Source organism: Pelobates fuscus, chromosome 3, assembly GCF_036172605.1.
Source record: "Pelobates fuscus isolate aPelFus1 chromosome 3, aPelFus1.pri, whole genome shotgun sequence".
NCBI lineage: Eukaryota > Metazoa > Chordata > Amphibia > Anura > Pelobatidae > Pelobates > Pelobates fuscus.
In genome coordinates, this window is record NC_086319.1 from 362,887,008 (window position 1) to 362,910,665 (window position 23,658).

Sequence of the window (23,658 nt, forward strand, 5' to 3'; positions counted from 1 at the left end):
GAAAGGGATGTCCAACAAGCTCTTGTAGATGTGATGGTCAGGTGTCCACATACTTTTAGCCATATAATATATGTCCATATAGAGAAGTCCTATTCTTCTCTAATGCAATGACTTGGAGTTCAGGACGCATGTGCAGTCTATTTGGTCAGATACGGTGCTAGAGTTCTATCCCTTTTACTGACTTGTGTTTGAACTGCTGTAGCAACGTGACCTCTTTGTAGTTTTTCTTTGTCATTATTTACACAGTTTCTATCAACAACGGCCTCCGTGTTCTTTATAATTGTTTGCTGGATCAATAACCCCAATGATTTATATTCAGGCAAACTGATGGTTATGAAGTTTAGTAAATGTAAACCGTGCCAGGTATTCACACAGGTTGGTTTTCTGTTTAGCCTGGCATTGTATACACATCCATTCAATTGAGGTGATTCATGCATTTTGCAGCACAAAATTGCCCATGTCTGCCCGACAATGAATGCCCTGTTGCATCTTATGCACCTTTTTGATCAGGGAGATGTCATTCTGCATCCTTGTAGGGTGTACTTCCAGATTGTACCTGATTTAATAGATATTTATGTAAAACATCAATTTTCATAAATGAAATCTGGGGGAAATGGGGCACAAATGGCCAGGTTGTGACTGTAATTGAATTTGATAATTTTTCCAGATCAATTTTTTTTCCATACAGATTTAATTTACAAAAAAAAAATCAGATTATAGTTTGTAGTATCGTTTGTATAAACTAATGAACAAAACAAGTGCTATTCCAACAGTACACTAAGAACGTAAACTATTACCCCATCCTAAGTATGTGAAGATGCAGACCAGTCAAGCTTATTAAAAAGGAAATATTTTATTACACAAATTAAAACAAAGCCAATTAGATTTTCATACTAGTAGTGAGACAGTTCACTAATATGAAAAAAACAACCCACCTACTACCAATATAATTCCAACAATAATTGCATTATAGAATTGAGTCTGGATACAAACCATATCCCATATCGTTTCTGCTGTCCACATTTTTCTTTACCGAGGAACCCAATGCATGAACCTTCCTTCATCCATACATTTACATTTCAATTCACCACAATTTGTGTGTATTGAATGAAGTTCCGGACTGTAAAGGAAGTCGTGAAGTCCAAACATCTTCAGCTCAATTTTTATTGCAGCTTGCCTGCTTTTATTGCCATTACAACTGAAGAGTTAAAGGGACACTGTAATCACTGTATCTGCTTCATCTTACTGAACTGGTTAGAGTCTGGAATACCCTGGTGCCATAATTTCAGTTTTTAATGTTTTTATATTGTAATGCTAAATGAGAGTCCCCAGACCCTCTGTGCTGCTTGTGCTAATGAGGAAGTATTAGCCTGAGCAGCAATGAGAAGCTGTGATTGGTTCAGAGTGTCAGCTGACCACTTTTAGCCTATCAGAGCTCTGACAGAAGGGTTTAACTACAAGGAAGTGTGTAATCTCTGCCTTAGACATGCCTCCAGAAGGGCCTGACTGTGGGTAGCCTGGGACCCTTATTTAGTGTTAAAATGATCTAAAATGGTTTAACATTAAATGAAGCGACAGTGCCAGGGGACTCAAAGAGGTGACATGGTTATAGTGCCTACAGACAGCAGCTATCCTGTCTATCTGTTTGGAACACTGGAAGCATCTTGAGATTTGCCCTTAAGTTCCAGGAGCAAAGCACAGGCTTTACTGTCCCTTTAATTTTGTCCCAATGCGGCATCACTATGTGCAATGTCTATTATTACTCCATAGGCTGACATTTGAATTAATGTCTTATTCTTCAGCCTGTATTTCAGGGTGTGTGCATCATTCTTATAGTTTACAAAGCGGTGAGGATACAGCAAACCTGTTTATAGTAACACTGAGAGAGCAGGCAGGTGCCAGCAGCAAGCACTAAGGTGAGTATTGAGTAACACATAGATCTGAATAGAGAATATTTGGGAAGGGGCATAGAATAGAATAATGTTTGCAAAATAAAAATGTCTCTTTGGACAAAATGCCTTTGGAACTTGTTATATCTGTTGGTGAAATGTAGTTTATTGTTTGCATTTATTACGACAGTTTTCTGTGTTTGAAAATATATATTCTCCTTCATTTAGACTAAATCTATCATTTTGGGACCCCAAAAAAACAAAACTGCAGAAGTATATAGAAAACTTTACTGAGTGAGATTGTTAAAAAAAATTAGGCACATCCACAAGATTTTTGCAAGATTTGGGATACTTGTTTCATAAAATGCAATTTTAAATTCTGTATATTGTCAAACACTGCAGGCGTATATATCCTTCATTTTTATATGACTTCATTTCGGGTGTAGCATGTGATATCTTTCATCACTTTTATAATTTACATTTTCTGGGATTAAAATCAAAGGATTCCGATTGCTGGCGCTAGCTATAGAATGCACAGACTCATCAATTCTGAGGATGTAACTGCTTGAGAGCATTTACTTATTTTTTTCTCCTTAACATTTTGTTTTAAACCTCTTACAGTTTTATAACAAAATATAAATACAGATATATTGTTATATATTATAATATAAGTATTGATGATTAATTCTGATTTAAATACTCACGTGATATATTTAATTTCATATCTTATTCTAGTTTTGTTTTTGTTCTTTTTATGCATACTCCATAAAACTGGAAACTAACAGATCAAATTCTAAAATGCTATTCTGGTCTGATGACTATATATATATATATTTGCAGTCGGGACAAGACAGCCACTAGAGGTTGGATTAACCCTAGTGTAAACATAGCAGTTTCTCTGAAACTGCTATGTTTACAGCAGGCTGGGTTAACCCTAGATGGACCTGGCACGCAGACCACTTAATTGAGTTGAAGTGGTCTGGGTGCCTGTAGTGGTCCTTTAACACTTTCATACATGTCTACATTGCGCAATCAATACTTTACATTTTATCAGCATTTATAACCATACCTGAAAGAGAACATTCGTCAGTGGGAGATACTCTATAACACCAAGATACTGGCTGACCCATGTTATGCCAAGTCGTGAAACAATTAAGCTAAATTGGTGACTTGGGAACCTTACTGGTTGCCAAGTGGCGATGAGTGGCTCTACCCAGGATTTGGCCCGTTGGGCATGTTTGCCACCGAGCGTTGTGGCGGGTTGTTGGTGTCTCGGTGAGGTTTAAAGAGATTCAAAATAAGTTGACCATGACAGGTGAGGCCCTAACTGCTTTTGCCAAGAGGTCGGAGATGCGAGGCAGTAACTCAAATTTGGCCCGAGGGGCAAATACCTCCATAGTTGAGGATGGGAGATGGCGTCGCGGGACCGTTATATAATGGCACAAGAAGTCGAAAACTACCCATGGCTACTTAGGGTACCCTAACAGTCAGACCAAGCTAAAGATAAGTTCTGTAGAGCGAGTGGTTGTTGTAAGAAAGGAGGTAGTATCGTAAAGCCAGTCACTTACGTGGTGACTTAAACGTAAAGGCAAAACAATTAATGTATCATAATTAGACATACACCTTGCAGATAAATGAAAGCTATGCTTGACAATGGTAAGAATAGGTGAATAGAAAGTGGAGGGCAAAAGAAAATGTGTACAGAGGTACAAAACCAAAATTCAACCAGAGAGAGAAACCCAAGAACTTAGTGTTCATATTTCAGAACTACGACACCAACCCTAAACAGAGATTGCCCGTAAGGTAGGTAAAGTAAGTGCAATGAGTCCAGGACACACATTAATATCTGTTACCAAACTAACCAAAGGAAATTGAACAGTGTAATAAATGACTCAGTTGACCATACATGTAAAAGTACCCCCAGATATGCAACGGTCGGTATAAAGTCTACCTGGTGAGACTTAGCATAATGATATAGGTCATTAAGGAGGTGACCGGAATAATTGAACAACAAGACCCCTGTGAAGTATATTCAAGAGGTGAGGTTACAGTTCACAAATTATCAAGTTGAGGATAACCAGCCGCAAGTTTGGAGCAAGTAGGCATAGTGACAGAAAGGCATAATATAAAACATAACAGTGCAGACATGTGGAGTTACTGAAAATTAACAGTTTACATCAAAAGTTGGTACTGGATACCGGATTGTACCAAATTTAGGCATGAGTTCCCACTGCACATCCTTCCACTGGAAGGACCTGAACTGTGTATGAGAAAGAACACCCTAAGAAATAACCAACCATCACATCTAATCAAATCCCATAGTGTACTGCAGGAAGCGAAATACCACTGCAGGGGCTTTAAAGTACAGGTACTAAACAGTTACAATAGTGACAGCCCGAAGAGGCCTGGGTATGTTAAATGTGTAGTGATAGGTTCCAGGTTCTCGGGTGTGTGCCGAGAGAGGGCCGCATGGAAAAGACTTGCGTGGGCCTAACGAGGCCATGTGTAATACTGGAATGTAGTATGAAAGGTTGTATTTCTTTGACCCTCGTATATCAGGAAATTGACGTATGTAATTGCCCAAATGAGGGGCCGAAATTGTCGTAGTGCCCGTGGAGGGCTATGTGTAAACATATGGAGTGAAGGCCTAGTGAGGGCCATGTGTAGAGGTAGTGTAGAGGAAGGCAGAGTGCTCAATGTTAGTCCTGAGCTGCTGGATGGAGAAATAGGGCTGTATGAGGGGTACGGATGTATGAAACAAACAAAAGAAGGATAAGCATACCAAGGTATAGATGCTGTAAAATGGCCAATAGTGAATCCCTAGTGTTTGGTCCAGTCCATTTGTAAATATCCACTTCTTCATAAAAGCCTATCAATTAAACTGTTAATAGCTCCCGATTGCTTCCTCTCTTGTAACTCTCACTAGTCTAATACTAGCCTTACCTTTTTGTGTCATTTTACCCCACTCCCTCTAGCATGTAAGCTCATTGAGCAGGGCATCATTGAGCAGGGCCCTCAACCCCTCTGCTCCTGTGTGTCCAACTTGTCTGGTTACAACTACATGTTTGTTCATCCACCCATTGTAAAGCGCTGTGGAATTTGATGGCGAGATATAAGTAAAAACATCATAATAATAATGGTAAAAAAGGTAGGAATTGTAGTTAGGCTAGAAGGATGGTAATGTGGCATGCAGTGGAGGCTGACTATAAGGCCCAAGCCAAAGGATGACCAGTATACAACCAACACAATAGATTATATGGTGTCTTAATGTAGGTGATTTGAGACATAACATTGCTAATACTGTGCAAGAACAAAGTGTCAATGTGTGTAGTAAGGATACAATGTATAGCATAAGGGATTAACGTACCATGGAGTTTTGCAGGCCGAGTTAGGGCCATATAGACTGGTTGGTATAGGCCTAGCGAGCATAAGTGGTGTATACATATAACCACCATGAAGCAGGAAGGTACTTATGCAAAGCCCAAATGATGGGCTGAATTTGTAGTATTGGGCTGCCCACAGAGGGCCATATGATGAGAATGAAATAAATGCCCAGTATGGCCGCATGTGAAGGCATTGAACCTGAAACAAGACCAGGTTAACATTTACTCACAACCTTGCTACATGTGAGCAGTTTCAATATGATATCTATGAAGGAAATAATAAACTCGCCTAAATAAATATAGGTGAACGAAGGGCCTAATGTGAGGTAAAGATAGTGTACATAATGGAGGGATTACAACTACCCCATGAGAATGGCCAAATGAGGGTCTTAAGGATAGGTATGTTGTCAATAACATGTATGCAACCTCTGTAAGACAGATGTAATGCAAATAAAATGCCCAAATGAGGTGCTGAATTAGGACATGGCATGTTGCCCACTATGGGGCATATGACCGCACATTGTAAAGGCCTAGTGAGGGCTATGAGTAGGAAATTGTGTATAATACCAGGTGTCCCAATTTGGTTCCTGAGTTACAGGATGGCTGTGCAGCTGTGTTGGGATTAATGCAGGTGAAGGTAGGATGTGAATCAGAGAATTGTTGTGGAGAAGTTGTATGTAGCCAAGACATGTAGGTGATGAGATGGTAGAGAACCTGATAGAGTTACAAATAATCATCTAGTTTATGAAATGGCGAACAGAATACAAACTGTATGTAATCATTTATAAAGCGTCATAGAATACATACCCACAGAGCCGAATTAAACTTGGTGTCGGTGTCAGGATCGGGACAGGGATCCAACACGCAGGGTACAAAGAGTGGAAAGGTACGTATACCGGGCCTTAGAATGGCCGGACTAACGTACCGAGAATAATAGAGAATAGTCAGAGACAAGCCGAGGTCGGGGGAACGAGAAGACAGATAAGCGAGAGACAAGCCGGGTCAAGGGATAACAGAGAAGCAGGGTAGTACAACAAGCCGAGTCAAAACCAAATAGAGCAAACTAGAATACCAGAGCACTGAGTGACTAGACAAGCTAGAACCACGACAGGGCAATGAGCTGAAGAGAGAAGTAAGCTTAAATACCCTGGCTCCGGATGGTAAGTACGCCTCTGACAAGTGCCGATTGGATATCGGACACTTGAGTGACAGGTCGCTCGTGATAGCGTCATGACGTCACGTATTGAGCGTCCTGCTAGAAAAGGATGTGGATTCCTCGCGGCCGGTGTTTAAGTGGCTGGATGAACCGCGAGGAACGGAGGAAACAGCTCGCCTGGACGGATAAACCACCAAGTCTCTCCCTCCCTTAGAGGTAGAGACCTCAGGTACCCTGACAGTCGGTAGACAGAGTCAAAAACGGGAACAGAGGCCCATGCCTCTAGAATGCCACAGTGGCTGAACAGGCTAGCGGCCGTGACAGCCGCACACAATACATAGGAAGAGACAGGAGATATTAGATATACGTTAAAAAGACCTACATGCGGAATGCGTTGGAGGATGATAAACACTTATGCATACACAACAGGCATGGAAGATTAGGGTTGAAAGCAACAGCAAATGCTAGAACAATGGTAGAATATCTCAGTAATATCAACATCAGCTATAACTTTGTGCTTAAACTGGACACGACTGAATGAGGTTTACGTAATGCGTGTAGACTCTACAAATAAGACAGTAAAAGTAATCACATTACCTGAGCCGGCCTAATATGGCTATATATGATTAATGCATGTTCGTGCAACCGATAAAACGAACGGCCTAATTTTTTTGTGGTCCTAGTAGTGCATTTACAGTGATTTGGTTTCCTTTGGTTTTTGACACAGCTCTTTTGATACTGGACACCCTGACACGCAGTACTTAAATCCATACTATTCTACAAAAAGAATAGAGGCATATTACCGGTCCTTAGGCTGGCGGGACTTAATGAAACAAGATAGATCATAGTGTGAGCCAAGTTTAAAGTATACGATAAGCCAAACCGGGTCAGAAATACGAGATATCAGAACTGTCATGAAAAGCTGAGTCAATATCCAGATAAACCAAATCACTATAAGTGCACTATTGGGACACTAATGACTCACAACTGAGAGATGTGCTCCAGGGCTTAGGGGGTTTTGAGGGGTTTGTATAGTGATTGGCGTTAGTAGTGTATTGCATCATTGCATGCTCCCAAAACATGTAATTACTCGGGCTGCCTTGCATCCTTAATTTAATGTAGGATGGTAGGAGAGGTGGTCCATGTCAATATTGACGCTGGAATGACACTGGTTTGAGGAGAGTTGGTCTGCTTCAATGGGAAAATACCTCTGACAGCCATAGGTAACATTATACGGTATTCCGTCCTGACTGGGTTTGGGTTATGGTTCTCTCCATTCTCTGGAATCCCTCGACTTTGATTCTGGTTACCCTCCCACTATTTACATCACCAGGGTAGCGCCATGCTCAGCCATTCTATGGACCGGTAATACGCATCCCTTCTATGTCTCAAGCAATACGTGTTGGGTTACCGTTATACTTTACCATATCAGAGCCAAAGATTGAATTGTACTCACACTGTATGAGTAAATATTTCTATCCGGTATATTTACTAAAGTTAGAATTCAAAGCGAATTCAAAATAAATGTAAAATTTAAGTCCAGAGTAGCTGAACTGAAAGCGTAAGAAATTTTGAGAATTTTTTCCAATTTGGCTGTTTTGACCTTGGATTTAAAATTCACTTAAAATTCTCATTTTAGGTAATAACCCATAATATCGCCCACCACATTTTATGTTTCCTAATTCTTTACTGCTAACGTTTCCAGCAATGGACTCCAGACCTTCTTGGGCCGGAGGTGTGGATGAACCAGCAGTAACTGTTCTCAGATCCAATACCTTCTCCAGAATGGCCCGTAGAACTAATCAGATCGCAGAAGACGTCACCAAAATAAAGAATCGTGTAGACAAGGTAAGAAGAAAACAACGGCAACATTCATCTTATGTGAATTAATAAAACAACATAAAGTGACAAAGTCCCATGTACCATAAAGATTGTTTCAGTTAATCAATTTCCTGGATATGGTCAATATAAATAGTGGCTATTGCAACTGAACCTGTACTTGCCAATATCAATAAAAAAAATGACATTAAAGACTGAAAACAGTAAACAGCAGTTAACAAATATGGGCTTGATTTAATATTGTGGGATAAGTGTTTGTAATTCTTTTTGGAGAAACTCTAAAAATTATGTAATATTTTGAAGAATATTTTCTTTTCTTTTTTTAAATACATTAATATTTTTGTATATGTGAAATATGTTTTGATATTTTAATATGTTGAAAAAGTCTATATTAAATCATTTGAAAAGCGTATCCAACAATATTAAATCGAGGCCTGTATTTGAAGCAACTTTTCAGTGACCATGAATGCATTTAGGCCTCGATTTTAATAAGCTTTCCCAATGATCCACTGCTGTTTGAAAAATTATCTAATTATTTATCTACAAAAACTCCCAAGACTTAAATTTTGACTTATGTAGATAAATCATTTGGAAAATATTCTAACAGTATTGAATCATTTGGAAAGCTTATTAAATCAAGCCTTGTATTAGTGATTACTGGAAGGTTGCTCCTAATACAGTAATGCCAATTCCTGCATTTTTTTTGTTTTTAAATTCTTGTTTTTTTCACTTATTTTCAATAGATTTTCTAATGTATTTCAATTGATTATTGACTCATTACATCCACATTTATACACACCTTTAATAAACAATCACATAAGCAAACACAGACAACCATTTTGATGTCTAGTTCACCAAGCAATCAACAAAAATGTCAAAATGATTAATGACAAATTAAAAAAATGAAAGTGTTTTTTAATCTCTTGGAAAATTTAGCACCGGATACATTAGCAATATAGTAGGTTGCAATTACTTCCTAAGTGTTTTGCTTTCAGACGATCCAGACCTTCGAAAGGACACAGGGCATACCGATTAATATTCAGAACACCGACATGGAGATCCTGGAAGATTTGGTAATGAAGAGACGGGTATTTTCTGAATTCTATTTCTAACAGAAATCAAGGCCTGTATCTATGCCAAACTGGCCATAATATGTGTCTGTCTGATTATAGTGAATACTGGGCTAGGCTTTTGATTGGATGAGCCAAGTTGTCTATGAATTTGTGTACTAAAATAGAAAATAAGAGGATCATCTCTTATACTTAATCACCCATTTGAAAGGGATTAGCACAGAAATGGTGCTTTGATAAAAAAAAAAAAAAACAGCACATTTTCATTATAGAACTGTACCAGACAGAACGTACAAAGAGCTGTACCAGACAGAACGTACAAAGATCTGTACCAGACAGAACAGACAAAGAGCTGTACCCAGGGCCAGATTAATATAGGGGCTGATGGAGCTGCAGCTCCAGGCCCAAGCCCATGGAATAGGCCCATTGATTTAAAAAAAAAAATGTGGTTTTTTTTTTTTACACACACTACTCTTAGCATTGCCAGGTATTTCTCATGTATTTCTTATGGTTACCAGGTATTTCTCAGAAGTACATCTCAAGTATTTGAGGCTGCGTAGCCAGTGCCAGTATTGCAGTAATACCGGCAATACAAATGTCTGTCTCAGTATAAACAGAGATTATTCAGCAATACCAGGTCCGGCCAGTAGGGGGTCGTTGTTTGTATGGAGAGAGGCAGGGATAAGAAGTAACAGCATCTCTCTCCCTACCTCTCTCTATTCACTGATCCGCGGGGGAGCAGCTCTGCACAGAGTCCAAACAGCAGGTTCAAGCCTGCGAGACATGGGGACGGTGAGAGACTTGGGGACACTGAGACATTGGGACACTGGGAGACATAGGGAAACTGGGGAATATGGGGACCCTGAGACACTAGGGACACAGTGGCTCCATGTCTCCCAGTGGCCCCTAGTCTCTCAGTTTCCCCATGTCTCCCAGCCAGTGTCCCTAGTGTCTCAGTGTCCCCGTGTCTCCCAGTGTCCCTGGTGTCTCTCAGTGTCCCCATGTCTTCCAGTGTGCCTGGTGTTTCTAAGTGTCCCTAGTGTCTGTGTCCATAGTCTCCCAGAGTGTCCTAGTCTCTCAGTGTCCCCATGTATCTTAGTGTCCACATGTCTCTCCCAGTGTCTCAGTGTCCCCAAGTCTCACAGTGTCCCAATGTCTCTAAGTGTCCACTTGTGTCCTAGTAACATGGGGACACTGGGAGACATGGGGACACAGACTCTAAGGGACACTGGGAGACATGGGGATGCAAACACTAGGGGACACTGGGCGACATGGGGACACTGAGACACTAGGGGACACTGAGAGACATGGAGACACTGGGGGACACAGGGAGACATGGGGACACTGGGTGACTTTGAGACTTGGGAGATATGGGGCACTCCCAGTGTCCACATGTCTCCCAGCCAGTGTCCCTAGTATCTCAGTATCCCCATGTCTCCCAGTGTCCCTGGTGTCTCTCAGTGTCCGTAGTGTGCCACTGTCCCTAGTGTCTCAGTGTTTCCTAGTCTCCCAACGTCCCCTAGACTCCCAGTGTCTCAGTGTCCCAATGTCTCCCAGTGTCCACATGTCTCCTAGTGTCTCAGTGTCCCCTAGTATAAAAGAAAAATCTCAGGCACTTATTGTGATAAATTTAAGGAGGTTTATTGGACACCGCAATGTTTTGACCTGCACCCAGGTCTTTATCAAGTCTCCAGTGTCCCCTATATATCAGTGTCCCCTATGTATCACAGTGTCTCAGTGCCCCATGTCCCCCAGTGTCCCCTCATGTCTCAAAGTCACCCAGTGTCCCCATGTCTCCCAGTGTCCCCAAGAGTCTCAGTGTCCCTAGGTCTCCCAGTGTTCCCTAGTATCTCAGTTTCCCTGTGTCTCCCAGTGTCTCTCAATGTCCCCTAGTGTCCTAGTGACATGGGGACACTGAGAGAGATGGGGACACAGCCACTAAGGGACTGGGAGACATGGGGACACAGACATGCCCCCTTTTTGTGTACCGTATATACTCGAGTATAAGCCAAGTTTTTCAGCACATTTTTTGTGCTGAAAAACCCCAACTCGGCTTATCGAGTCAATAGTCTGTATTATGGCAATTTGCATTGCCATAATACAGACTGGGGGCTGTGGGGGCTGTGGGGGCTGTGGGGGCTGTCAGAGAGTTTACTTACCTCTCCTGCAGCTCCTGTCAGCTTCCTCCTCCTCCGCGCCGTCCGTTCAGCACCTCGGTCAGCTCCCAGTGTAAGTCTCGCGAGAGCCGCGGCTCTCGCGAGACTTACAGTGGGAGCTGACAGAAGAGCTGAACGGACGGCGCGGAGGAGGAGGGAGCTGACAGGAGCTGCAGGAGAGGTAAGTTACAGCTCTGACAGCCCCCTCCCCCCCCCACTGAACTGCCAATGCCACTGGACCACCAGGGAAGGAGAGCCCCCCTCCCTGCCATGTATCAAGCAGGGAGGGGAGAAGAAAAAAAGAATAATAATAATAAAAAAAATATTAATTAAATTTAATAATAAGAAATAATAATAAAAAAAAATATTAAAATAATTAAAAATAAAAATAAAATTGCCCATCCCCCACCAAGGATCTGAAACACACACACACACACACACACACACACACACACACACACACTGTACTCATACACACACACACTGCATTCATACAGACACTGAACTCATACACACACACTGCACTCATACACACACACTGCACTCATACACACACACTGCACTCATACACACACTGCACTCATACACACACACTGCACTCATACACACACACTGCACTCATACACACACGCTGCACTCATACACACACTGCACTCATACACACACTGCACTCATACACACACTCTGCACTCATACACACACGCTGCACTCATACACACGCTGCACTCATATACACGCTGCACTCATACACACACTGCACTCATACACACACTGCACTCATACACACACACTGCACTCATACACACACGCTGCATTCATACACACACACACTGCATTCATACACACACTGTAAAATAAATATTCAATTAATATATTTTTTTTAGGATCTAATTTTATTTAGAAATTTACCAGTAGCTGCTGCATTTCCCACCCTAGTCTTATACTCGAGTCAATAAGTTTTCCCAGTTTTTTGGGGTAAAATTAGGGGCCTCGGCTTATATTCGGGTCGGCTTATACTCGAGTATATACGGTATGTTTGCCCCTTTCGGCAAGTTTTAGTTATGTGATTTGTGTCAGTGGCCCACCCTTTTACCCCATCCACAGACTTCCTGCTTTACTGGACACTGCTATGGTATGGATTTACTTGAAATATGAAAGCATGAGATTAGCATAGTGTATGTGTTTTCTCATAGCTGCATCATATGAGTTTCCCTCCAGCACCATCTCCATCAGATACATGACGCTTAGCAGGTATGACTGTTTTAGTGTTTTTGGTCAATAAGGTTTTGTAATTAGGCCTATCATAATTGTCAGCACCAGGCCCACTGGGCTCTTAATCTGGTCCTGGCTGTACCAGACAGAATGGTCAAAGAGGGACACTTGCATTTTGTGTGAGTGGAGGGTGTCAAGGGGTGAGGCTGTTCTGAGAAAGTTTGGGTGGCTTACTAATAACAACTTACACAACTAAAACATAATTTATATACACAGACTGATTTCTAAACACATTTATTGTAGTTTAAAGACACATTACAATGGGTATTATTGCTGTGGAGCTGTAGTATAAATTCAGATACACTAAGAATACTTAGCTTCTAGAAAATGAACATGAGGACAGAAAAGAGAAATAGAGGGATTTGGGCTCGAAAATACGGACTGTCCCTCCTAAACTGTCCTGAAACAGCACAAAAATAGCAGAGCCGCTAGGGCTTAGGTTGGGGGGCTTACCAGTGGAGTTTGGTTACAGTTAGGGGATGTTTAATTGTCGTTTAGTTCTTAGCCAGACATTTATAGTGCTAAGAATTGTAATGTTACTCATCATTCTAAATATTGCTGCAATTACATTGCACCAACTTTATATGGAAACGCTATAATGACCTTTGCCCCTTATATTTCTTCACTGATTCATAGTATTCATGGTATGCCCCTTCTCAGTCTCTCCGCTTTACTGGTGACCTTCTCCTGTCTGCTGCTCGCACCCTTACTACAAATTCACACCTGCAAGACTTCTCATGGGCAGCTCCTTTGGAACAGCCTGCCTACAGGGCCGGACTGGCCCACTGGGATACCGGGAAATTTCCCGGTGGGCCGTGGCACCTGGGGGCTGCGCATGTAGGTGCCACCGGGTGGTCGGTCCGGTGGCACACTCTGAAGGGGCCAGCCGCGTTCCACGCTGGTGCCGCCTAGCCAGTCCGGTGGCACACTCACTAATGCTGACAGCAGTGAGCTGTCAGAATAGGAGGACTTAAGGAGGGTGCATGTCTCTCTATCATGCTCCCTCACTGTTCCCACAATACCCAGCAGAGTGAGTATTCCCAGCATTAGTGAGTGTGCCGCAGGACCGGCTAGGCTGCCACCCGGGCCAGCAGCAGCAGCGTGGAACGTGGCCGGCCCCCTCTGACTTCTTTTGGTAAATGGGAGGGGGGAGAAAGAGACAGAAAGGGAATAGAGAGACACAAGGGGAGGGGGGGAATGAAACAGAGAGGGGGAATAGAGAGACACAGGGAAAGAAGGAATAAAAAGACAGTGGGAGAATAGAGAGAGACACAGGGGGAGAGGAAGGAAAGAGACAGAGTGGGGAGAGAGAGAGTGACACAGGGAAAGGAGGGAGAAAAAGACAGAGGGGGAGGAGTAAGACACAGGGGGAGAAAGAGGTGGAATAGAGAGATGGTGGAGGGGGAGATAGAGAAAGAGGGAAAGAGAGATGTGGGGGAGAGAGAGAGACACAGGGAAATGGGGGAGAAAGAGACAGAGGGGAAGAGAGAGACACACAGGGGGAGTGGGAGAAAGAGGCAGAGGGGGAGAGAGACAAGGAAGTGGGGAGAAATAAAGAGGGAGAAGAGAGAGACACAAGGGGAGGGGAAAAAGAGACAGAGGGGGGAGAGAGAGACATTTGGAAGGAGAGGGGAGACATGGACACAGAGGAGCAGTGAGGGTGAGAAAGAAACATACAGAGGGACTGGGGCGAGACAAAGTGGCACACAGAGCGGCTGGAGGTAGAAAGAGACACACATAAGGGATATATATATATATGACATTGATATTAATGTGTGTATTAGTTATATATATAATTATGCCTATAATATTTACACATATATTAATATACATTTATATATGCATTATACACAGAGAAGTGTCATTAATATGTACCATATGTAATGAGCAGATATTGGCCCAGTCTTGTTGCTAGGTGCATACTCCAGCACAATAACATATTTAAAGTGAAGAGCGCACCCACAGGACTTCAAAATAAACAAGATAACATCATTTTTTACAGCTGTGCCCTACATACATTCACCATTTCAGTCCCATTACCAAGCTTTTCTTAATATGTCATGGTAGTTGGACTGAAACATTGGTTACATGCAAAGGCACGTCTGCTTAAAGGACCACTCTAGTGCCAGGAAAACATACTTGTTTTCCTGGCACTAGAGTGCCCTGAGGGTGCCCCCACCCTCAGGTTCCCCCTCCCGCCCGGCTCTGGAAAGGGGAAAAGGGGTAAAACTTACCTTTTTCCAGTGCTGGGTGGGGAGCTCTCCTCCTCCTCTCCGCCTCCTCTCCGCCCCGTCGGCTGAATGCGCACGCGCGGCAAGAGCTGCGTGCGCATTCAGCCGGTCGCATAGGAAAGCATTTACAATGCTTTCCTATGGACGCTTGCGTGCTCTCACTGTGATTCTCACAGTGAGAATCACGCAAGCGCCTCTAGCGGCTGTCAATGAGACAGCCACTAGAGGATTAGGGGGAAGGCTTAACCAATTTATAAACATAGCAGTTTCTCTGAAACTGCTATGTTTATAAAAAAAATGGGTTAACCCTAGCTGGACCTGGCACCCAGACCACTTCATTAAGCTAAAGTGGTCTGGGTGCATAGAGTGGTCCTTTTAAATAAATCTGCACTTTTGTTTATTTTGAAGCCTATGAGCTTTTTTCACGTTGGAGTAATAATTCTACCAGACAACCACTAGAGGGACTTCTGGATGGTCAGGCGACTATTGGTTGCCTAACTGATGTTGGACATCCTCAGCCTGTGCATGAGGACATCCAGCGTCACTATAGTTCCCTTTAAATTTTAAATTCACTTTGAATTCTCCCATTAGTGAATATCCCTGTTATTATTTAGAACAAGGCATGAGAGCTCTAGGGGACTGTGCAGGAAAACAATGGAGACTTTCAAGAGGATACATGTTGTAGAGTTGTTCCAAGACCCCAGATTTTGAACAACAGTGCCTTTAACCCCTTAAGGACCAAACTTCTGGAATAAAAGGGAATCATGACATGTCACACATGTCATGTGTCCTTAAGGGGTTAAATAGTTCTGACAGCTTGCAACTCAGACGTAAACAATGAGTGAAGAAGCAAGGGGCAGGCTGCCTAAATATTATAAATGACAAAGGCATTTGTGATTCTTCCATTTCTTTGGTTCGCAGTTTGTCCATAAACTTTGGGTAATTCTAGGAATACATGCAGAATATACATATGGAATTCATAGGAAGACCCTAGAACCTTGTGCATCTTTCGGGACTAAGTGTTCTTCTATGGCAGACTGGCATGCGTGCTCTGACTACAATGACAAAATTGCAATAAACTGTTGAGGCTGGGGTGACTGAGCAGAATGCAGACTGAGAGCAGATTCTAGGTCATAATGTGGTGACACTTTGGTATTGCAATCACATCTGTATAAACTTTGAATACTCTTCACAGTCATGCAAACTTTTGAACAGTATATATTTTTCTCGGTAGGACGAGCTGCAGAACATCTTAAGAGATCATACCCAGAAGCGGAGATATCAGCAGACGGTCACCGTTTTCATTGTAGGTTATCAGGAGGCCTGTGGTCAGAGAAGGCACTTACTGACACAGCTGCAGGAGGTATGTTGTGCAAATGTATCTAATAAGGCTATGGCACAACTGTAAATCTAGAGGGGGTCACGCTAAATCAAATTTGCAACTAATCCCAGTTGCACCCAATTTAGATATTTTTCACCATAATCAGATGACTTGCTTGATGTGACAATTTTCTCAGTTAAGGTATTCACTAATTTGTATCTTTACAAACTTGCTCACGAGACCAAAACCTTAAGAGAAACAAAAGCAGTTATTCAATAATCTGGCCTTGCCTGAGAATTGGCAAGAGAAACTGGCCAAGCTGGAAGAATGGTGAATTTCCAAATTTGCTCTATTGATATAAACTTTGCAATTCCCTGTTTAGCCAACAACTCCAGTGTTCCCTGCCAAATGTACTTGATTTTTTTTTAATTCTCAGCAATTTGTTAACAGCAGGGTTTATTTATCAATAACCCAAATTGTAGAGAATTGAAAAGCAAATTGCATAATGTAAGCGACAAGCTGTGACTATAGTGGAATTAAAGAATTATCCAGATGCACATTTTCTGCTTTACATTTTGCAATCTACTTCACAATTCACGGCAGTTAGATGTTTAGCTGAATAAACATCACAGATTTCTTGACAAAATTGTATATACAACTATGGAGTTTTATATCTGTATCCTTGCAGCTCTTTATAACAAACCTAACACTAACTGATAACTATATATCTATCTAGTTTTTCAGCCTGTATTCGAAGATGAGTGAAGAGAAGGAAGACTATGATTCGGAGGATTATGGTGTGGATCTGGATGGGATTGTCGATCAGGTAAAATCAATGTCACTATTTTTAACTACAAGAAAATACACAAATACCACATTCCTCCTCTCAGTGACTGGGCAATATAAACCTCTATTCTAACATTCCATAGCATTAAAGGGCCACTCTAAGCAATGTAACCACTACCGTGCGCTCCAAAGACTGATCTGTCACAAGGGGCAGGAACATGGGCGTCTGGTTTGACATTTAACAGGGGGAATGTGCCACGGGACGCCTGGCGCCATAACCACTATGACTCACTACAGTGTTTATGGTGCTTAGAGTGCCCCTCTAAGAGTTCACACTCGATGAATACATTATCTGCAGCCTTTAAGATGGAACTATGGAGTTCTATGGAGTTAAAATGAGCTATGTAGTTCCTACAAATATTATCATGTATGAAAGATTCTGCTTCATCCACAATGTCTTTATTTTATGAATCTAAAGATGACCGGAGCGCTGAGATCTGCGGAAACAGCGATGTCTCGTCTGGTTGATATTCACACAGAAATCATGAGCAATGTTAACAACACGCTGTCTGCAGCAACATCCGGGAAACGGTGAGAGAGTTCATTTTGCAAGTAACAAAGTAGCAGAGATAGTTTGTGGCTGTTCGACAAATGACAAGGGGGTTTATTCAGTAGACACCAAATTATAGTAAAAAAGCAGGGACCCGCTCTGACTTTTATTTCTACTACAAGAGAGCAGGGACACTGTAGGACATGTATATGTAATATGAAGCAGCAGAGACACTGTGTGGCTGTAAGATATACTATGAGTGAGCCAGAGACAGTATGTGACTTTTACGTGTCTTATAAGAGAGCCAGGGACACTATTTTCCGTTTACACATCTTATGAGAGAGCCAGAGACACTATGTGTCTTTTACACAGGAGAGCCAGGGTCTTTTATACGTCTTATAAGAAGGTCAGGGACACTGTGTTACTTTTACACGTCTTATCAGTAAGAGAGCCGGTAACACTGTCTGTAACGGACTCCTGTAGTCTGCCAAACTTGCTTCCTAGCTGCAATCAGGGGCCCTGGAGTACTTATGACCCAGTTGCTGAAGCTATATACTACACTATATGACTATTTAAACGTTTTATAAGAGAGCCAGGGACACTATGTGACTTTTACACGTCTTGTCAGTAAGAGAGCCAGGGACACTATGTGACTTTTACACATCTTGTCAGTAAGAGAGCCAGGGACACTATATGACTATTTAAACGTTTTATAAGAGAGCCAGGGACACTATGTGACTTTTACACATCTTGTCAGTAAGAGAGCCAGGGACACTATGTGACTTTTACACATCTTGTCAGTAAGAGAGCCAGGGACACTATGTGACTTTTACACGTCTTGTCAGTAAGAGAGTCAGGGACACTATATGACTTTTACACATCTTGTCAGTAAGAGAGCCAGGGACACTATATGACTTTTACACGTCTTGTCAGTAAGAGAGCCAGGGACACTATGTGACTTTTACACATCTTGTCAGTAAGAGAGCCAGGGACACTATGTGACTTTTACACGTCTTGTCAGTAAGAGAGTCAGGGACACTATATGACTTTTACACATCTTGTCAGTAAGAGAGCCAGGGACACTATATGACTTTTACACGTCTTGTCAGTAAGAGAGCCAGGGACACTATGTGACTTTTACACATCTTGTCAGTAAGAGAGCCAGGGACACTATATGACTTTTACACGTCTTGTCAGTAAGAGAGCCAGGGACACTATATGACTTTTACACGTCTTGTCAGTAAGAGAGCCAGGGACACTATATGACTTTTACACGTCTTGTCAGTAAGAGAGCCAGGGACACTATGTGACTTTTACACGTCTTGTCAGTAAGAGAGCCAGGGACACTATATGACTTTTACACGTCTTGTCAGTAAGAGAGCCAGGGACACTATGTGACTTTTACACGTCTTGTCAGTAAGAGAGCCAGGGACACTATGTGACTTTTACACGTCTTGTCAGTAAGAGAGCCAGGGACACTATATGACTTTTACACGTCTTGTCAGTAAGAGAGCCAGGGACACTATGTGACTTTTACACGTCTTGTCAGTAAGAGAGCCAGGGACACTATATGACTTTTACACGTCTTGTCAGTAAGAGAGCCAGGGACACTATATGACTTTTACACGTCTTATCAGTAAGAGAGCCAGGGACACTATGTGACTTTTACACGTCTTGTCAGTAAGAGAGTCAGGGACACTATGTGACTTTTACACGTCTTGTCAGTAAGAGAGCCAGGGACACTATGTGACTTTTACACGTCTTGTCAGTAAGAGAGCCAGGGACACTATATGACTTTTACACGTCTTGTCAGTAAGAGAGCCAGGGACACTATGTGACTTTTACACGTCTTGTCAGTAAGAGAGCCAGGGACACTATATGACTTTTACACGTCTTGTCAGTAAGAGAGCCAGGGACACTATGTGACTTTTACACGTCTTGTCAGTAAGAGAGCCAGGGACACTATATGACTTTTACACGTCTTGTCAGTAAGAGAGCCAGGGACACTATATGACTTTTACACGTCTTGTCAGTAAGAGAGCCAGGGACACTATATGACTTTTACACGTCTTGTCAGTAAGAGAGCCAGGGACACTATATGACTTTTACACGTCTTGTCAGTAAGAGAGCCAGGGACACTATATGACTTTTACACGTCTTGTCAGTAAGAGAGCCAGGGACACTATATGACTTTTACACGTCTTGTCAGTAAGAGAGCCAGGGACACTATATGACTTTTACACGTCTTGTCAGTAAGAGAGTCAGGGACACTATATGACTTTTACACGTCTTGTCAGTAAGAGAGCCAGGGACACTATATGACTTTTACACGTCTTGTCAGTAAGAGAGCCAGGGACACTATGTGACTTTTACACGTCTTATCAGTAAGAGAGTCAGGGACACTATGTGACTTTTACACGTCTTGTCAGTAAGAGAGCCAGGGACACTATGTGACTTTTACACGTCTTGTCAGTAAGAGAGTCAGGGACACTATGTGACTTTTACACGTCTTATCAGTAAGAGAGTCAGGGACACTATGTGACTTTTACACGTCTTGTCAGTAAGAGAGCCAGGGACACTATATGACTTTTACACGTCTTGTCAGTAAGAGAGCCAGGGACACTATATGACTTTTACACGTCTTGTCAGTAAGAGAGTCAGGGACACTATATGACTTTTACACGTCTTGTCAGTAAGAGAGCCAGGGACACTATATGACTTTTACACGTCTTGTCAGTAAGAGAGCCAGGGACACTATGTGACTTTTACACGTCTTGTCAGTAAGAGAGTCAGGGACACTATGTGACTTTTACACGTCTTGTCAGTAAGAGAGCCAGGGACACTATATGACTTTTACACGTCTTGTCAGTAAGAGAGCCAGGGACACTATATGACTTTTACACGTCTTGTCAGTAAGAGAGCCAGGGACACTATGTGACTTTTACACATCTTATTAGTAAGAGAGCCAGGGACACTATGTGACTTTTACACGTCTTGTCAGTAAGAGAGTCAGGGACACTATGTGACTTTTACACGTCTTGTCAGTAAGAGAGCCAGGGACACTATATGACTTTTACACGTCTTGTCAGTAAGAGAGCCAGGGACACTATATGACTTTTACACGTCTTATCAGTAAGAGAGCCAGGGACACTATATGACTTTTACACGTCTTGTCAGTAAGAGAGTCAGGGACACTATATGACTTTTACACGTCTTGTCAGTAAGAGAGCCAGGGACACTATATGACTTTTACACGTCTTGTCAGTAAGAGAGCCAGGGACACTATGTGACTTTTACACGTCTTGTCAGTAAGAGAGCCAGGGACACTATATGACTTTTACACGTCTTGTCAGTAAGAGAGCCAGGGACACTATATGACTTTTACACGTCTTGTCAGTAAGAGAGTCAGGGACACTATATGACTTTTACACGTCTTGTCAGTAAGAGAGCCAGGGACACTATATGACTTTTACACGTCTTGTCAGTAAGAGAGCCAGGGACACTATGTGACTTTTACACATCTTGTCAGTAAGAGAGTCAGGGACACTATGTGACTTTTACACGTCTTATCAGTAAGAGAGTCAGGGACACTATATGACTTTTACACGTCTTGTCAGTAAGAGAGCCAGGGACACTATATGACTTTTACACGTCTTGTCAGTAAGAGAGCCAGGGACACTATATGACTTTTACACGTCTTGTCAGTAAGAGAGCCAGGGACACTATATGACTTTTACACGTCTTGTCAGTAAGAGAGCCAGGGACACTATATGACTTTTACACGTCTTGTCAGTAAGAGAGTCAGGGACACTATATGACTTTTACACGTCTTGTCAGTAAGAGAGTCAGGGACACTATGTGACTTTTACACGTCTTATTAGTAAGAGAGCCAGGGACACTATATGACTTTTACACGTCTTGTCAGTAAGAGAGTCAGGGACACTATATGACTTTTACACGTCTTATTAGTAAGAGAGCCAGGGACACTATGTGACTTTTACACGTCTTGTCAGTAAGAGAGTCAGGGACACTATTTGACACTGACTTTTATACGCTTTATAAGAGAACCAGGGACACTATATGAATTTATGTCTTATAAAAGAACCAGGGACATTATATGACATTTTCATGTCTTATCAGAAAAAGAGCCAGGGACACTATGTGTCTTTTACACGTCTTATGAGAGAGCCAGGGACACTATTTGACTTTAATGAATAATATAAGAAAAACAGGGACATTATATGATTGCTACACATCTTATAAGAGATCCAGGGGCACTATTTGACTTTTAGATATAATATGAAGCAGTAGGGACACCATGTGGCTATTATACATGCTGTAAGAGAGCAAGGAACAGTATGTAACTTTTATTAATATTATAAGGGAGCATTATAAGTATACACATGTGAAACGTTTTGTTACTACATTATCATAAACCGTCACCATCCCTGTAATGTATAATCATGGATGGTCTTTCTATTTCCTCTGTTACAGGAAATCCTCAGATGACAAGTATGTGCTATTTTGGCCTTTGATTTGCAACAAAGTAAAGTAAAGGATTAAATGTATTAATTTACTGTGGTTTGATTTTGACTGTTTTGACGTTTTGAAGAAGCCACTGTGGGCTGCCATTATCACAAGAAACTGGTTTGATTTGCAACATTTGAATTTACATTTTCAATGGATACACTTTACAACTGCATGTCGCATTAGTAATAAATGGTATTGGCCCAGTTATAGGAGACGACTTTAGATCTGTATGATTTGGGTAATTTATTAGACTATATTTTCTTAAACTCCTATTATAGACCATACATCAATATCAATTAAAACGAGAGTAAAAATGATTCCTGTAATCCTGGCTAGCGTGATCTTGTCACTAGCCAACTATTAAAATTGTCATACCGTGTTATTTAGCCTGTATTCAGTATAGATAGATAGATAGATAGAAAGACAGATTTGATGGACAGACAGACATACAATTGCAATGCAGTTTACTTCATTGGCTTCTGAAGAAATTGTTTCTGTTTATTATGTTGTTTTGCACTAAATATGTCTATTTGCTGCTTTATATTTCCTTCTCATATTTGTATCTAGTTAGATTATTTCCTGAAATTAAAGTCACAGTTATCATGTAATCTGTCATATCTGGAAAGGCTGTAACCCTTACTAATACTACAAGCCCCATCTGCCTGTTACCGGCACCACTGTCGGCTACCCAGGTATAATACTGTCTGCAGACACATGTTCCAAACTTGCATAATTCAGACCAATATGAGCAGCAACCTACCAACAGTCCCAGATCTGTAAAACATTTTATTAGTCCCAGCTGTGCACCATTCATCATGCCAAGTGTGCAACCCTCCACCACCTGATTTTTATCGGTTTCACCTGTACCAAGATCTTTGACCACATCAGTCTAAAGCAGAAACTCATCATTCAGCAATCTAACTCTCCTAAATGCTATAAACCATTGCCCTGATTATTTTTGGTTCCCCTTAAATTGATAGTGTAATCTTTATAAGGGTTCAAGTTTCAATGCTGCTGACCAGCTATAAACTCAATCAAGGAAGAGATGTCATCACTCCTAAATATATAGATTTTTCCCCAGGAAGTGGTAGAAACAGACAAGACGCTAGGTCTGGTCTAGGCTGAGACCTACTTTTACTTCTATTTTCTATAGAGTACTATGTTACCTATGACCTCAACCTCATATCAGTTATTAAAAAAGGGGGATAGAGACAATCAGGATATAGGCATGATTTACTCGTTCAGTCAAACGTTCCTCTGCAGGATCCGCAAGAAGTTGGAGAAAGCTGTGAATCAGGCCAAAGAGGACATTGTGATGCTTACCGATCAGCTCCTACAGGCTCAGGAAGGTGAGAAGGTTAACTCTAATAATATCTCATAGGGTACCTGAGAGTGTGTAGTCTACAAGAGCTAAACCAGCTTTATGGGCCTCCATTATAGGAAACACTATGAGAAGCTGGGATCTTTTACCACTT

The 23,658-nt window shown here is 41.7% G+C and overlaps 1 protein-coding gene across 1 annotated transcript in view; it reads left to right on the forward strand.

Annotated features, from left to right (window-relative positions):
• The first annotated feature begins 1,877 nt into the window (after positions 1 to 1,877).
• LOC134601858 (uncharacterized) overlaps positions 1,878 to 23,658 on the forward strand; it is a 48,874-nt gene continuing 27,093 nt past the window's right edge. Inside the window, exons 1-7 of the mRNA XM_063446360.1 lie at positions 1,878 to 1,916; positions 8,134 to 8,276; positions 9,263 to 9,340; positions 16,231 to 16,359; positions 17,054 to 17,143; positions 17,582 to 17,694; positions 23,429 to 23,532. Of these exons, the coding sequence (XP_063302430.1) occupies positions 8,136 to 8,276; positions 9,263 to 9,340; positions 16,231 to 16,359; positions 17,054 to 17,143; positions 17,582 to 17,694; positions 23,429 to 23,532 (655 nt within the window). The 5' untranslated portion in view covers positions 1,878 to 1,916; positions 8,134 to 8,135. The remainder of the gene's footprint in view (positions 1,917 to 8,133; positions 8,277 to 9,262; positions 9,341 to 16,230; positions 16,360 to 17,053; positions 17,144 to 17,581; positions 17,695 to 23,428; positions 23,533 to 23,658) is intronic.